This window comes from Bombus bifarius, unplaced genomic scaffold (genome assembly GCF_011952205.1).
Source record: "Bombus bifarius isolate JDL3187 unplaced genomic scaffold, Bbif_JDL3187 scf7180000008062, whole genome shotgun sequence".
NCBI lineage: Eukaryota > Metazoa > Arthropoda > Insecta > Hymenoptera > Apidae > Bombus > Bombus bifarius.
This window is the reverse complement of record NW_022884426.1, coordinates 230,243-248,639: the sequence shown is the minus strand read 5'-3', so window position 1 is coordinate 248,639 and position 18,397 is coordinate 230,243. Positions and strand designations below refer to the sequence as shown.

Genomic DNA, 18,397 nt, shown 5'->3' with positions numbered 1-18,397 from the left:
CAAGCGGCACGAGGTTCCGTGGCGAGCCATAAACGTGGCAAACTGACATCCGCTCGTTAAAAGTGTCAATTTTAGCAGGCATTCGCCGTCTTACCTCCGCTCTCTTCACGGTCGCTCGTTATCAGGTCGGCACGTTCCTTCTTTATGCAGAAAAGTGGTGGAGAATGAAAGGGTGAAGAAGGGCCGGTTATCGGCGGATACGGCGCGCCAGTCGAGATAAAGAGAAATGGCGCGTAAACAGGGAAGAGCAGCAGGTAACGGAGTTAAGATGACGAAGGGTGAAGACGCGAGCTGATAGCGGCTTAGCAGGGAAACAGGCAAGAAACTCGATGGGCCGAGGGGACGCTTTCAAAGAGCTCGCGCGCACCAGAGAATGACAGGGGTAAATAGATCGCGAACGCTCGAGGACCGGAGAAACTCGCAGAGGGGTGGCAAAGAAGGGATTATGATTAAATGAAAAAACGAGGGGCGAATGCCACGGGAGAGAAATGCAGAAATGCAGGAACGTCAGCGTAGATAAGTAGACGGAGGTGGCTGCTGGATTACGGACTGGTAACCAAAGGAGTAGAACGACGAGGGAGGAAAAATGATAATGAAATTAAAAGAGGAGAAACGATAGCCGGTGCGCGGACGTAAAGCGAAGGGGGAAAATGTGTGTGAGTTCACATAGGACGTAGAATGGTAAAATTGAGGAGAAAAGGATGAGCTGAAAATGGTGGAAAGATTAGAATAGAGAAAACTTGTTGGGATGATTCGAGTTATATCGGATGGTAATAATAATTTAAGAATAGTTGTCCAATACGACTGAACGTTATAACAATAAAAATACGATACGAAGGGTCGAGGTTTCTAAACATGGAAGAGTACGCTAGCAACGATTCTACTCGTATTAATCAGGTACATATTTCCTCTCAGTCTTTTTATGTATCTTTTACTTTTAATAAAAGTTTCTGCGTATAAAGGATTGCTTCTAAATTGCAGTTAGAAAGTACAATTCCGTGCACAAAGACTTTACTCCATCCTTTTGGTCTATCGTTTCATAAAGTAGCACCCCCTAAGTATCTGATCGCGCCCTTACGTAAAATTCTCCAAGTTCCCGTTAACTTCTGGGACTATAGTGAAAGTGTAGCGATGGAAAACGAAGAAGGTAGAGACAGAGAAATTAAAAGCGATCGAGGGTGAGACTGGAAGATCGAGGAACCATGGCGGATGAGCTGTGGAGGACAGATAGAGGGCGAGAGGGAGAGAGAAAGAGAGAGAGAGAGAAAGAGAGAGAGAGAGAGAGAGAGAGAGAGAGAGAGAAGAGGAAACGCTCGAGCCAATTTCATTTACCTGCGCTGGTAATTCTGGCAGGCGCCACGGCATATTGCACTAAATGTCGCTGCCGGCACGAAGAAAGACAGATACGGTCTATAAAGCTTGAATTAATGCGCCTGCGTAATTGCGGCTGGGCCTCGTAATTATTATCGTGGTGGTCGTAAAGTTGAAACTTTCGTGACCATTTCGCGATTTCCTTCGAAGAGTGAAAGATCGTCGAAAGAATGGCGGTGATACCGAATGATCAATGAAACCTCGTTAGAATTGTAGTTGTGGGAGAGATCTATTCGAGGAGGATTTTAGGAACAGAGGCAATGTTATATATATTATTACACATTTGTAAAATCGAGTATTTGATGAGTATTTCTTACGTGTGCGTTTCTTGATTGTCAGTTTAGCGTTGTAGTAAGAAGATTTAATTTTATTTAGACGAATTTCAGACGTCTAAGATTCTGTAAAGGGATATTTTAATACGTATTTGCAAAATATCTTCGTTTCTTTCTCGAAGATAACGATTCCTTCGAATTCGCTTTACCATCGCTACGAAAGATGTTTGTCAGTGCAAGGAACTATATTTTTCAATTCGATAATTAATAGAGAACGGAACGAACGAAATAATTACGAGGGCCAGGTCACGCAATGAAAATGAAGGGATACGTACTCGAATCTCAATTTCGATATAATTCGTTACTGCATTCTGTTAGCGCATTTAATCAACAGAATCTATTGAATTTTTCTTACTTACAATTAGTTTGATCTAAATAGTACTACCACGTTACATCAACGTTACAATGCATTCGGTATGTACTTTTTCCAATTGCTATAGATCGTAAGATCGCATAGATTTACGATAGATCGTATCAAATTAATCGTTTATCAAACGATCTATTCTATTGTTTTTTTTTATTATTATTATATTTTATAAACGTGCATTGAATGAATGTACTGTGAATATGTTGGAAAATACTTTCCCATAAAAGTGTGTCGCAATACCGTGCACGATGCTCGTTATCGACCTAACAAACCATTAAATATTTTGTATACATAATTGAAGTATTATGTTAATTATATATAACGAACACAGTTATACGTAACCAATATAAATCAGCTGTTATATATAATATTTATAATTATATGTGTAAATATATATATGTATATAATATTATATATTACTATATCGCTTGTACGAAACATACCAACATCAATCAACAGACATTACACGTGTATACTTAACGTAGATGTGGAAAGCATATAGTGTTACAGGCAATGTCCGAGTATTACAGGCACTTTCAGAAAACCCAATGAGCCAGCAGCTTGCATAGACGAAACCAAAATCAGAATAAATAAGTGGCGCGCGCGAGAGATAGAGCGAGCGAGTAAACGGAACAAAAATAGAGAACAGAGATAGAGAAAGATGGCTGCCGAAGAAGGAAGAGAGAAAGAGCTGGTATACGAAATAAAGGTAGAGCGAAAAAGATAGAAAAGAAGGGAGCAAAAGGAAAAAGAGAGAAGTATTAGAGCGAAAGAAAGGTAGATGGACATAATACAGAAGTATTACTGAATATTCGATATTTCATTATTGACAATCATTATGCAGCAGCAGACCGAGAGATGAACTAAAGAGACGATAAGAAAGTAGAGAAAAGCTCGCCAGATACACAAAATCGATATCAGACCATCAGACAACTTCGACACAAGAAAGATTCGTGGACGTTCGTATACCAACAACAAGAAAAAACATAGCGAATCTAGGTGTGTCTTCTTTCATATGCTAAGTGTTTCGCATTAATAAGAATAACACTAACAATAATATAACGATAAGAAAAGAATAGAATAGTAATAATGTTAATAATAATAATATTAATATTAATAATAATAATAATAATAATAATAATAATAATAATAATAATAATAAGTAGTACGGCACGACGTCATGCAAGTGAGCAAAGATCGTCAGAACTATTGCGGTAAGTGATGCGAGTAGCTTTGAAATTAATTAAAGAGAAAGAGAAACGATCTTTTCCTATGCCGAACGTCACCGCGAATATGCTACTGAGTTGTGCGTGTTTATTTTGCGTGTGTGTGTGTGTGTGTGTGCGTGTGCGTGTGTGTGTGGTCGTTTAACGACGAGTAGAAGTTTACGAGTGAAGTCGTAGGGCAAGACTAGAGGCGGTCTTTTATCTGGGATAAAAACTTGCAAAAATCTTGCCAGTCGACGATGTGGCAGACAGCGTGTCTTTGTCTGACACGCGTTTAACAGCGCGACCCTTTTTTCTACCGTAAAGATAGGAAAAATACGACATTCCAGAAACCGTACTAGTTACTGGCGTTGGAATTTAACCTGATGGGGTCTTATCGTTGGAGGGCTATACGTAATAACATTTCGCGTAAACAAGAGAATTTCAAATACCAGTTTCAATGGATGATTAATCAAAGATATTGGCATCAACGAGAGTACGAAATTGTTTAATCAATTCGCAGATTACTCAGTCGAAACTGCCCTTAATTACTACCTCGTAAAGTATCTAACGTGAATTTGACAAAACCAGCTGTGCGTCATTTCAGCGTCATCCCCATTCAATATTTTAACGACGTGATCTTTTCTCGCGTTTAGCTCAGCCAGAAATGCGTCGGCACGTTGCCAATGAATCAGTGTAAATTGCCAGGAACGTACTAGAGTTTCATGGATGAATCAAAGGCAAACTATGGGACACGTACCACCAGCACATCGTTAACGGGTTAAACGCGAACTGTAAGAGGTGTACCGATGTGGTCATCAAAGAACCGGGCAAAAACAAATCGTACGATTTTACGAACGTAGTCACTGCCAAAGGAAATGATAACATTTAACAATGTTATTATCTATATGGACTTTCGAAACGCGATAGAAAGAAATTATATCTCTGACGTTAGGAGTCGAATCGTTTAAGTAACTAGAGAAACGTTCAAAGTTAAAGCTTTTCAAGTTTTAAACAACGAACCGAACAGCCTGTCAACTAAGCAAGATTGTATCCGCTCAGGAGAACAGTAATTTCGAGGAGAAGGACTTCGCGCGTTTATCGGCCAAGAACGTGATTATAATTAACGAAGATGAGACGCGATTCTTGCGTCGATTACTTCTAGCTCGCTGCTCGTCGAAGATTCGAAGCGACAGCTCCTTTCTCCCCGGCGAGACAACGTCGTCTTTCTTTCCTCATTATAGAATCTGAAAAATGGGACAAGTGCGACGAGGTACAGCAAAAAAAATTCAATTTTTTTTCCTGTTTTCTCTTTTATTTTACTTTTCCCCCCTCTTTTAAAAGATGTTACGGTAGCCCGACCCCTTTTAACTGCGATGCTTCGCTTCGAGTTTGTATTTGGTGTCAAATTCATTGTCGTTCGACGTCTTGCGCAAATAGTTGCTAGCGGGCGGAATTCTTTAGCGAGATAAAATTTTAATGAAACTTAGAGCGGCATTATTTCGTCAACAGCACTTGCGGTTAAGGATATTTCGTTAAATTTGAAGCATATAAGTATTTTGTATCAATGGGATGGATTTCAGAACCAAGCAAAGTTGTCTGGCTGAAACGATACATGATTTTCTAGTTATAATTTTCTTTCTTATCGTTATCAGGGATATTGAGCATACATATATTAATAGTAATTTAAGGAGAAATTAATTTCCTTGCTATGTATCTTCCTAATTAATTTTGTATATCTTTCGTTGAGAATTTAATTTTAATTTATCATGTTATCTCAGCATACACATGGTTAAATTACAATCTATTCCTCTTTTACTCGCTAATTTACAAATTTCGAGGGGCAAATCGGTCTGTTGTTGAAAACGTCGAATGTGAAAACGCTCGTTACAAACCGTGAATCAAATAAATTAAGTTGGAACAATTTGCAATCGCCTGGTAATCCGTTGCGAATTAAAAAGAAACAAAACTAATTCGCGTAAAATCAGGTTTGTCTATTCTATCGTTCATTTCCCATGTTTGACCGATCCAAGTTTTCGAAACATCGAAAGTGTTTTAAACGACGAACTGCTTTCTTAGATATTACTATAAAAATGGCTGAATAAACGTTTATTGAGGAATAATCTATTAATGGATTGAATCGTACATATTTTAACCAGTGGGTATTATAATGTATAATAACGAAGATTTATTAATAATTATTACCTTGAAGTTGTTATTATTTTCGAATGTTATTATTGAAGTATGTAAAAGGTTGTCTTAACGTTTGAAATCAAGGGAAGATAAGTAGACAGATTAAATACGTAACAAAATTGTATCCACAGTGCAAACAACTAATAAAGAATTTAGTGTTATTGTTCTCCTCTGAGTAAGTTACTCGCTACTAAATTTCACACGAGCAAAAACAGAGAGCCATTTAATCTCCTTTACGAGTTTCTGTTATTGCACCCTCATTGTTCCCTTTTAATTGTGCGGTAATCTTTCTCGGTTGTTGGAAAAAATTGGTCGATATCACGAGAATAATGTAGGCCTTTTTTAATCGTGAAAGCCGCAGTTTCTGGAAACCGAAAGCGCCAATTTGTTCCTGTTACTGTGAATATTCAAAAAAGGAGGAGACAAAAGAAAGAAAAAAAAGTAGATTAATCGCACCAGTTCCATAATAGAAAACTTTGAACAGCAAAGTTACTTCGGAGAATAATTTTATTCTAAAACTTTCAAAGATTTCATATTGGAACAAAGATAGTATCTGCTCGAAACCGAAAATCGAAAGTTTGTTAATTTTCGAAAATTATGAATAAATATATCCAAAAGAAATCCGTAATCGTAAGAATGCAAATATTTTATAATTTAACAAGGAACTGAATAATTTGAGTTCAAGTCGCTTGTCTAGGTCGAATTCTAATTTTATATCGTAAAAACGAAATGGTCGTCGCGTAGGTATGTCATTTCATCGAATGTGACAGGTGACAAGATGTCCTGAAGCTAACGAAATCTGATCACTGTGTACACTGACCGGAATTAACGAAGAAAATTAGGAACATACGCGTGACGCGTTCATTGCGTTTCATTAACATCAATTAGTTTTAATCAAAAGTTACTGGTGAACGCTGATGGAGGTTCGCCTGTCTTCTTGCGTCTCGTATCTCACTGTACCGTGTCTCGTATCTCACTGTATCGTGTCGAGTATTGACCGTTCGATGGAATAATTCAATTATTTTTGTTAAGCAAGAGGGAAGCTGCTTCGCCGAAGACTACGAGTACGTAAGAGAATGATGTCGGCCTATTTAAAATAAAGTTAAGCGTTCTTTCAGGCTATTTCTTTCACACGAATAGAGAATAATCGCGGATCTATCAGAGATAATGTCACTTATTCTTTTTCTATTTTAAACTAAAAAAAAAGTCTGGAGCAAGAGAAATTTATGGCAGAAGAAAGCAAACACTTTCTTTCTTCAAATATACAATTATTTTACCCTCTATTCGTCCACAATTGTTCGCTTCTTCGTCTTTTAATTTTCCTTTTAACTGCGTTGCTTGGTATCGATAAAATTTCCAAACAAATTCGAACACGGAAGCTCGTGCGAAATTAATTTCGGTAAATTTCATATCATTATTCTCTAACTCGTATTTCTGCCAGTCGATTGTTCGCACAATTTCAAATTCCATAAATTTTTCACTTGACTGTCTATAAATTGTATAAAAGACTACTGGTTCTCGTGTAGCCAACTACCGGTTACAACGGCCGCCTGCTCATTATACATGGCGAATAATTAGGATGGTTTTCTTAACTGTACGTTAACCAAGGGGTGAATTATGACCTACGTGGCGCATCGTTACAATGGTTAGCTAGATTCGAAGTTCACAATGGGCGTGGTTACATGATTGCACCGTAATGCACTGCAATTGAAGTGTACCGAGCGTGTATGCGTACATATACATGTCCTAGTTAATTAAAAATTCGTCGCATCACAGAACATTCCCAGCGTAACTTCCGATTTATTGATGAGGAAAGAACAACTACATTTGTCTTCGCCAATATATTCGCGCATTTATTTTATCATAAAAATATAATGTCGTAATAGAAGTGTCCATGATAAAAATATCTGCTGTAAATTTTTCAGAACTTTTATACGAAAGCTAAATTATATGTTCGTTCAAAAGATTGTTTCTCATAAAGTTAATTATTTAGAGTTTTAATTAAAATTGTAAGAGAAACAGAAATTATAGTTGCCAAGTTTTTATTACTATCGATTATTAATGTATTTTGTAATGAATTGCCGTGCATTCGTAAATATGACGCAGGTATATTTGAATAAGAAATTTAATCGAATATTTGTCAACCTAACTCTACTGAAATTCCGATTTCATTGCAAATGCAATACTTATACATATTAATGTTTCTATACACATATGAATTTGTCAAATTCACGTCTTTTTTTAAAACTGTTATTACACGTAGTTTAATAAACCAATGCCTCCTATCTTGTTTGTTTGCTCCTTCGTTGTCACTTTATCGTACTTTTAATTTTCCGTGTTTTTACTTTCTAGTCCACTTTCAACCTTTACCTTTCTACGTTTAAATATCATTCAAAAAAAAGACTCGTCCGAACAAATGTCGTATTTTTTAAAATAAATTACGCAATGTATTAATTTCTACGTATAAAACTGATACAAACTTTAATATCTCTAACAATTAATTTCAACGTTTTATGTATATTTACAGTAAATACAGTTGTTACAGAAAATTTGCATTAAAAAGTTGTACTTTTGTATAAGTAACGAGTGTGTGAGAGCGCTTGTATATTTGTTCGTGTAAAAATATCATATGTTAGTGACATGTTGGTTGATAGATATACGAATATACCAAGTGATTGAAATATAACAGTGAGGTATGGGAGTACATTGTGCAGGACAATGTGTAGAAAATATATAGCCACGTAACTGGAAAAGAGACAAAAGAGAGTGAGCAAAACGACAGTTGAATCTTTGGAAATAGAAATAAAAGTTGCCGCAACAGTAAATAAACCGTCAATCGTCTGGTAAAGCCCGGATTCGTTTTCGTTCGATTTCGATACCAGTTGCAAAGATATTTTTAACGTTACAGAGACACATCTTTCGTAAATTCACCCACACGGTATCAGCCTTTGTGTAACGGAACAAAATAACTCTTCAGATTATTAGTCTTTGTATTTTAATTAAATTTCATCGATTAATAAAATCAATCGTACAAGCTCGGATGATTTGAAACTTCATGCTTGTCATTGAAATGAAATTATTGCATTCAGTAGGTTGTTAATGAATAATAATTTCATTGAATGTTTGAACATTAATTCAAAGGTTTAAACATTAATTGTTTTAATACATATATACATATTTTCATATATTAAATTACTGCTTTATAAAATTGAGATATATTACGCTTAAATATGTTTAATTCAATTACTTTGTTACGAAATAGAGTAGTTTATAAAACTTCCAATCAATCCATTTCATGTAGATTTCGATCTTACTCCTCAAGGAAAATGGCTAACAAGATTTAAATATTATTGAAAAAGTATTAAAATCCAATTCTTATTTAATATACATATTAGGGTCTGAAAACTTAAAATTAGGAAATAAATCCATTCCCCCCAAAACAGCAATTCCTCTCAGGTTATTTCATTTTATAATATATCATGTTAACACATTTTTCCTTTTAATTTTACAAATTTCTTTTAACCCCTCAATCTCGTCCACGTATTATTAAAGAGCTGCTAAAATCCCATTGGGTGCGAATTCAGGGAAATCAAGAGAATTACAATAAACGTTTCGACACGCGAATCAATCAACCGTGGAAAACAAAAGAAACGACAGATAAATCGCAGAAATAGGGGCGCGATTCTTTCGGCATCGATGGTCGTACTAACGAGATCACGTTGGGACACAAGGCCAAGTTACGTGTAAAATATAAATGTCATGTTTTCGCGAGGTGGAAAAACCGGAAGGAGAGCACGTGAAAACGAAAGGAAGAAAACGAACGTGAAGTGTTCTTAGCGACAACCGGCATGAAATCGTTCGAACGTGACTAGTAAGGTAACAAATGCTTGCACATACTTTTTCACATATCGTAGGTAACAGAGATGGTCTGTTTACTGATATGCTCTTTGCCTTTGTTTCGTCGATTGCTATTTATTTATACGTACAGACGTTTGTAAACAAATTTTGGAGAGAGCGTATGTAATGCGTATGATATTTTATAGAAGCTTGTTTTAAATGCAAATTGAGTCTCATTATTTAGAAAGGAAAGTTGGATATTTATTCAATCAATAGTAATTAAAATGCAAGCTATTTGTATTGCAATGGATATTTCTAACGTTTACAGGCTTGATATATTTAGTTATATATTCTTAATTTGATATTTGATGGTTTATTTATATTATTACATTTTATTATTTGTTAATGAGAATTTAATAATGTTATAACCTGCAGTGCATTTTTTTTAACTGTTGCAGGATTTATTAACTTATTGATTTATTAGTTTTAGCATTAAATTAGTTTCCGTGAATTTACACGTACGACATTCTATAACAAATATAGATTGTTCGTTCTAATTACATTCCTAGCGAAAGCGATTTTGCCAATGTGTGATTTGTTACATGCAATATTTCAGTTAAAAAAAAAAAGAAAAAGGACACGTACATATGTATAATAATGACGTAGAATATGTTAATTAAACCATATGATAATATTTTAATAGATAAGTAAAAATAACGAAATTAATATTTCCCTATTATAACGATAATTATTTACAAATCTTCATTGTAACTGTTAATTATGATTGTATGAAAGTAAATTAAAGATACACGAATTGACAAAGTGTTAAATGTAATATGAAAAATATGTTCCTTAACTACATATTCTTTCTTTCCTAAATTAAAGGTCTGCTATTATTTCCATATTCAGATTTCATATTTTCTCTCTGTATTACTCGCAATCGCAAGTGTTAGCTGTTGAACAAAACCCGCGAATTTCTTCTGCACAATAATTTTACATTTTCTACTTCTGAGAATGTAAGTTCAAAGCTAATATAACTTTAAATAGCTGCCGTTTTTGTTCTAGCTAATATAAATATGTGCATAAATGGAAACGTTATTTAGGTCTAAACTTCATTTGCTCAATTTTAAGTAATTTTTTATTTTCTCCACATTTTTGTCGAAATTTTGCTTTGTTTAACAAAATTAAAGTAACGTGTAGCAATAAAATCTATTGAATAATATTCTACAGACATGGGACAGTATTCAAGAAGTTTGGTTGTTCAAGATGTTTTTGAAACACACAAAATCTATAATAAAGTGATAATAGACTTAAATATATTACTTAATTAATATATTAATTAATAATTACTTAATAGACTTAAATAGATCAAGATGTTGTGATGTCATAATTCTTATATAGTGCTACCCCTCTCATAATTAATTTTATAATAAGAAAGTTAGTCACACTGATGTGTATATCGTTCTAATATGTTATCGCTGATTTCATTTAACAAACTAAATAATCGATAAATAAAATACCCACGATGTGCGATGCACTCGTCGTTCTTGATCGAAACCAATAAATAAACCTTAATGCAACCTTTAGAACCTACCAATGGATAAAACAAACGTTTCCACAAATTCTTATTTTTATATAACAGACTTATTTTCGGAGTTATGTCCACCCGTAGTGCTCGCAATTTATCCCTGTTTCTGTGTACATAGAGATACGTTTACATTCTGGAGTTGACAGACTTTCCCGTCGTATTTCATCGCTCGTTTCATCCTCTCGCCATTCTTGAGCGTTTGCTTGCACGCGCTTACATCACGTCATTACATGCACATTGTAGCTATATAATTTATTTACGCGTAAAATTGCAAATTATTTATTAGTAATTTTCGTTTTTTAATATATTCGTAGAAAATATTTTTTCTCTGGTTTATACCGCAAAAATAATATATTTCAATTCAATTTCTCATTTCGCAACATATCGATAATAGTTTGTGTTACGATAATTCGAGTTTGCACAGTTTCCAGGTTAAACAAAAATATGGAAGAGAAGCATTTCAATACAATTGGAACGTTATTGATATACACGCTTTTATCTCAAATTAATTTTTCCCATTCAAATGGCGTTGCTGAAAATACAAGCACTCTTGACTCGAGATTTGTACATTGTAGGAAAAACATGGCTCCAATGACTCGTCGTAAACGATTCTGTTATTAAATTCGTGTTTACAATGTATACAATGTATACAATGTCGTGTATACAATGTATACAAATGTGTCTCTTGTTGTTATAAATACACGATAAAAAACACGGAACATTAAGGAAAGTATTTCGCATAAAGCAAAGTGCAAAGTACTTTTTCTTCTAAAGAAAATTTCGATTTAAAAAAGTGGGCGAAGGTTTCCTAACATATGATCCAATATTGATTGCCATAATATGATGACACTGACATAATATGTTGGGTATCGCTTAACGTCATAATGTATTGGCTGACACCGTGAATGGGTGGGTGTTAAAGGATAATTATATTAATTGCGAAGTCAAGTTCGAAACGATAATGAGCTTGAAAACCGTATCTCGTTGTTATTTCATCTGACAGAGACACAAAACCAGGCAATTGCCGGTTTCACGGAAATAAGAAAACGGGAATCGCGGTCGTTCATGTATGGAAACAAACAAAGAACAACTGGAAACAGAAAGGACGTAGGGAACAGAGGAGCGTAAAGGATCAAAAGAGAAAAGAATATCGGAGAGAAACGAGTGGTGGAATTTATTCTCATGTTACGAGAACAGCGGCCTGCGATGTCGAGTCGCCTTGTCTTCAAATAATTCTCTTTTATTGGCTAATAGAGTTCGCTAGGATATTAATTTGTTGGCAAAATGGAAACTTTTAACGTAAATCGTTCAATTCCGAACATCCAACTTAAACACAAGTTGTACGAGAATGTTCGTCAGGATGAAAGGATTTCTGAGTATCTTTGATGATCATGTATTATGCTTGAAAAGGGACGATTGAAAAAGGAATCGAGTGAAAGGGTCGAGCATTCGATTGCATTCCTTTTGTACACTTTCCACAGGCATTCGCACATTTAAGGTATCATAATGGGCAATTAATCAGAAATTAGTGGATTTTCTGAAGGATGTCATAGTCGCATTTTATAATTGAATAGCTTAATTGGGAATATTTTAAGTGACTTTAATAAAACGGTGCACTCCTTCATAGAAAATTGATACAAATTCTGAGTGATATACAAAATCCACTCAAATATTGCATACATTGTACTCTTGGTTAATATTATGTAATCAACTTAAAAATTGAAGTAGCAAAAGTATTTTCAATCAGTTATAACTATGTACAGTTATGTAATGTACAAAATATAAATATAATGTACTGTATAAAAATGTTGTAAATTGTCATAAGAAATGGAACACGTTGTTAAAAGAGTAAACTGGTACAATACTAATTTGCAAAATAAAATTTAAACTTTTGTTATTATATGCTTGGAACGCAATCACGATTAATTATATATACGTGTACTTTTTCAACAAAATATCAATGGAATCCAACGAAATTTGCTTTTATAATTTGCCAAACGATCCGAGGGTTCTGCAGCGTCGTGAAATATTCGGCTATATCGGTAACGAGGAGTTTGAAAGCATAGAACGCGCTTCGCGACAAATGACGGTAGTCAGCCCTTACGAATGCAACCGTTTCGCCCTTTTATAACATCGCGCACGAATACAAAGGCCACGATAATTAAAGTTCTCGTTCTCGACCGCGGAAATGGGATTCGCCTTAGGAATAGTCGGCGTGTGTCGTAATAGCCGGAGATAGAAAGAAAACGAATTGAATGATAGTGATAAAAAGTGGCGCGAAAGAAATGACGAGAGGAAGTGTGTAATCATTCGCAGCGAGGAAAGAAATGGTAGTACTAAGCGGAGCATTATGGTTAAAACGTTGCGTTGTTTAGTGGAGAAAGATGTGCTTTAAATTTGCCATTGAGCTTGAACATATGAAGCGATTTGATTTAGGTGTCATATCTTTGTACGATCAAGCAATTGACGTTGACGAATTAATGTACAAGTGTGACAAGTCAGCAAGTGATTTAACAATCAGTATCAAACGATATTAACGAAAACTTGTTTTGTTTTTTAACTGTTGTCAATTGCTATATCGTGAGATAGCCTAATTTTTGTGGTTGTTGTGCGTACCACGATATCCTTAGGCATAATAAGGACGAAAGGGCAATTTTATCAATTTTTCGCAGATCGACATTCGTCAGTCTCTGGACATGAAAGATTCAGACATTTCCGTCCATATCTTTCGTTAATACGAATTTATCGAACGTTTGCCAGCCACCCTTTCCATTCTCTGTCCCTCAAGATAAATTGCCCCGCTTCCTTTTCACCACTTTCAGTGTGCCCTCAGCCTGTTCTGACTCCCTTTTAATTAATTTTCCGCGTTCCAATATCGCCGGTGTCATCCACGACGAAGGAAACGCCGATTTCTTCGGCATAGACGCATCTACCCTCGGAATCAGGAACGAGATTCGACAGCGGAACAAAGACAGGCCCTGACATCAAGTCGAACAAGCACCGGAGTATTTTAATTTACCTCGATCGCCGATAAAAGCCTAAATGGATGGCCTGATCGAGAAAAAAAAAGAAAGAAGAAAAGAATATATACGGTTGGGTCACGCGAACCGACAGACGTCGAAATTCGACACGATCGCGCGTTTCTGCACTGGGATAGAGTTTCGGTGTAATACGTAACAAGTTGAACGTCTCGAACGAAAGATTGACGAGCATTCTCGATAGTTTCAATAGACTCGTTTCCATTCGTCATACGCAAATAATCGAATTTCCTCCATCGATGTTTTGCGCCTCTCTTATGTTTGATCTCGGAAGTTTTCCAGATAGTGTCGATACTTCGGATCACGCCGTATATATACAATTATATGCAACTTGAGAGATCTCTTAAAACCTGCGCAAAAGTCGTTCAAACGAGGGATATGAAAGAAACTATGAATTTTATAATATACCGAGGTATTTCAGATAAAAGTTGGTTATTATTTACAAAAGAAAAAGTATCTAAAATTAGGTATTACCCAAGAGGTTAATATAAATCGATCCGTCGTATTATATATATATATATATATATATATATATATATATGTTCTAGTATGGATTCATATCAAACATCAACCTGAAATAATATCTGAAGGTTTCAGAAAATAATCAATTTCTAGTTTATTATATCTATTGCATCTATTTAGGTTACTTTAATTAAAATATTGTGCTATATATTCCGACGAAATTATATTTAAAATTTAATCGATATTCGATAATCTCTGATCTCATTACCAAATACTTTCTGTAAATAAGTGCTCTAAAATTATTGATATCTACTTACTCGATTATCGATTTACTACAGCAAACTCCTGCCGTTCAACCGACTCGTGTTCATCTCGTCGTGCGACGAATAGTAGAGAAAAAGTAGTAATAAAACAAGAATTTCATCAACACGTGAACATAAAACGAAACGATAGTGTACCCGTTATGAACTCGCGAATTTCACGAACTTGCACTGGGTATACACGTGTGCTCTAATTCATCTTACCAAACTAAAACGAAAGATGAAATTATAACAATTGTAAATAGAAAATAAACCACGAAATGCTAAGGAAAGAACGGTTCACTATTTATGGCTTTGGGTTAATAAAATAACGTAATCTGATCGACTAACAAAATCTCGAAATACCGATATATCGAGTTCTCGAAACGCAGTTTGAGCACGCGCACTGCCACAGGCGGATTTAAATTAAAAAACTTTTTACAGCGCCACGAACATGGAAGAAAACGATGAAACGATGCAGCAAGTAGTACGAGCTTGTCGCGACTCAGATGAAACTAATCGGATTGTTGTTATCTGTGGGTCTGTGAACGTAAATGGCTTGGCGAAAAAAGAACGCGATGAAACCAGGTGCACGTACAGGAATGTGTCCGGGTTAGTGGAATTTTGGTAAGTATATACAGGCAAACGTCGAATCATTCTGTTCGAGACATGAACTTATTCAATTAAATTCAGGAAAGGTGCCGCGAAAGTTTCCGAATTATAAGATGGAAGAAACTGGAGAAAAGAGATTTCCTTCAACGTCTCTACGTTGCTGGAGAGAAGGTAAGAAATTGAGAATTTTGTAGTGACATCGTTTTCATATTGGACATAATTGAGGTTATGTATAATAGAAAAGTACGTGCTACTAACAAAGTTACGGTAATTTTGGGTTGAATGATACATTATCAAAAGAATTAAATTAAGTTTTAATCGTTATAATTTAGTATTTTAATTTATGTTGGGATTTATATAATTTAACTTGAATAGTGAAATGTTAGAAAATTTGTATTACTGTTCAAGGTTAATTCGTATTTTAAGTTATATTCTCGGTTAGATATAATAAATACCGCAAAGAATCGTACCATTTTTAAGAGAATAATATTACATTTTTTCTTGCATAATATATTGTTATGACATATATTAATGTTAATTTCTCCTTTTATTTTTCTTCTTAAATAGAACTTGCAGTTTATTAGTTGTTGATTATTCCAGTCTAACAATATTGCTTTTTTATTGTTACTGGTTTGGCTTGTTCCCACAGATTTTGTTTTTGCTTTTTACACATAAACTATAGTCGGTTTTAGAAAGAATCATATGAAAGAATAATCAGTTGTCATTCATTAAAAAAGTGCGTTGTTCTTCAAAGAATGATAATTATTTATGAATATTTCCTCATATGATTTTGTTATGCCTTTTTGTTTTGCAAACAATATATGGTTGCAACATAACATGGCATTTTATAAAAATTTCGACTATATTCATACCTGTTATGCTTTGCAAATAATCAAAGCAAAAAATATAACTGCCGGTTGTCATAAATATATTCCAAAGAAATCCAGATATTGAGTGCACCGTTTCATTTAAGGCTATTAGACCCCAATGATTGTATTTTGAATACTGTTTATTGTTAAAATGGGAGATACACAATAATCCCATTAAACAAGAGAAAAGCGCTAAAAACACCCTTCAATAGAAATACTCTATCTAACATGAAATCATAAAATTAGTTCAGGACAGAACCAGAAAGAGGTAAAAAAAAGGAAATAAAAAAATGTTGTTCTTTATTTCTTTTTTTTTTTTTGTATGGTTTTATACCGTGTGTGAACTAATTTTATGTAAAGAAAGTCTCCAATGAAAATTTCATTACACACTAAACACAAAATAAAGGGAATCAAATAAAAAAAAAAAAAGGGTACGTCCATTCTCAACAATAGAGATCCACACTGGCACTCGTTTGTTTGTAGAAACTCAATGTACCTAACAGTGGTATAGCGTCGGAGACCTGGGGCAGGGTCTCGGCGACGAGATTCAGGAACACCGTCAGCGATAACAAGATGGTCACTCCTGAAACAGTCGTAGAGCCCAGCTTGTTCAATGATCCATTTCGTATTCGCGTTCGAAGCAAGTAAACCGACGATCGTGCTCATCCATTGGCACGAGCGTCGTCCCTTGATTCTATCCGCTGATCGTCCAGATCACCGACAATTCGAGGATCAAGATTCAAGCGAATCCCCAGCTTTAAAACAGCCAAACTCGCAGTGTTTGTCCTCCGTCCAGAAACTTACTTGATCTTAAACTGATACTTAAGGTCGAAAGAGGATTACTAGAAGGAGCTTTGAAATAGTAATATTACTTTTATAAGATACATCGTTCGTAGTTCTCTCTTTTATAAGGAATTGGAATATAATTTTTTTTAGATAAATTTCAGGGATTCGCTCTTTCTTGAAACTTGAAACTTTTCTGAAATATATTTTGTTTATTTGATGTTTTGTTGACAAAGTGTTGGTGATTTCGGTTGTGCAATGTTCACGCATGCACGAGTTGGAAATCGTGTATCTCAGTTATACTACTAACCAGCTCGGGGAATATTAAAGTATTATACAATAGCCGTTTAGCTGTAGCTTTTTGCAAGAAATAATTCTTTGATATTCTATAAACCAAGCCAATGAAAATTTATCTCTTTTGATCTATTATTATGTACGTATTATTCGTAATCCTGATCAAAGGAAAAGAAATACTTTCTGTCCTTGCATATCGATCTATCATACATGTATCATACATTTTAAAATGTACATTGCTGAGTTACATAACAAGAACTCAGTATCTTTGACGATAAAGAATAGTCTAGAAAATTTTATTTACAAGACAAATGAAAAAAACACAACACCGACCGATATTTTACGAAGAAGAATCGTAGCCGGAAATAGAGTTCGTCTAACGGTAGTATCGTAGGAGTTTTATTGCGGAGGAACAGCCGCTGTTTATCGAGTCCCGCGGGAGGAATGGATTAAATAATAAATAACGCGGGTAGCTAGCGAGGAAGGTTATGCAACAGGGTGAACTCGAACAGTGGCCACGGTGATTTGCACGGTGACATTTTTATCAGCAAGAAGATATTGCCACGGCGGAGCTTTCTTCCGTTTCTCCCTTCCTCCTTGAAAAATAATGATCGAAAAAAAGTGATAGATCGAAATCTGCTCGTCTCGAGAAAAAGTTATTTACGTGGAACTGCGTGATATGTATAAAAATATTTTACATATTTCATATAAGATTTGTTGAATATTGTAGTTGCAAAAACATTCGAATGCAAATAGGAGCTTCGATGGAATCAGAAATAAAAATATGTATTATAAACAATGAAATTGAAATAGTTTTATTTTTTATATTTTGTATTAGTCGAATAATTTTACTTTGTTCTAGAATTTTACATCACTTCTTTACACGTTCCACTTCTTGAATTATTATTCGTTTAAGTTAAAAAATGGTGGCCAATAGAACGAATTTATTGCTATAAAGATTATGTATGAATAGAGTAAGCATCATTTTGCAATTTCTTTTGTGTATGAAACGTTCGAAGTGTCGCGAAAACGGCATAATTATAAATTCTAATGGTATCAGAGAATTTCTATTTAATCGTAGTAAATAAAGGGGTGATTCGAGCAGTGACTGTTTTACAATTCTTTGTTCCGTACGGTGTAAAATTAA

At 34.8% G+C, this 18,397-nt stretch overlaps 1 protein-coding gene across 4 annotated transcripts in view; it reads right to left on the bottom strand.

Annotated features, from left to right (window-relative positions):
- LOC117208319 (neuronal acetylcholine receptor subunit alpha-7) overlaps positions 1-18,397 on the bottom strand; it is a 263,872-nt gene that overhangs the window by 36,649 nt on the left and 208,826 nt on the right. For 2 of the 4 annotated variants that reach the window (XM_033449393.1, XM_033449391.1), the window contains one exon: positions 16,670-16,756. The exons of the other annotated variants lie outside the window; for them this stretch is intronic. In XM_033449393.1, the coding sequence (XP_033305284.1) occupies positions 16,670-16,756 (87 nt within the window). The remainder of the gene's footprint in view (positions 1-16,669; positions 16,757-18,397) is intronic. 4 annotated transcript variants of the gene reach the window in all.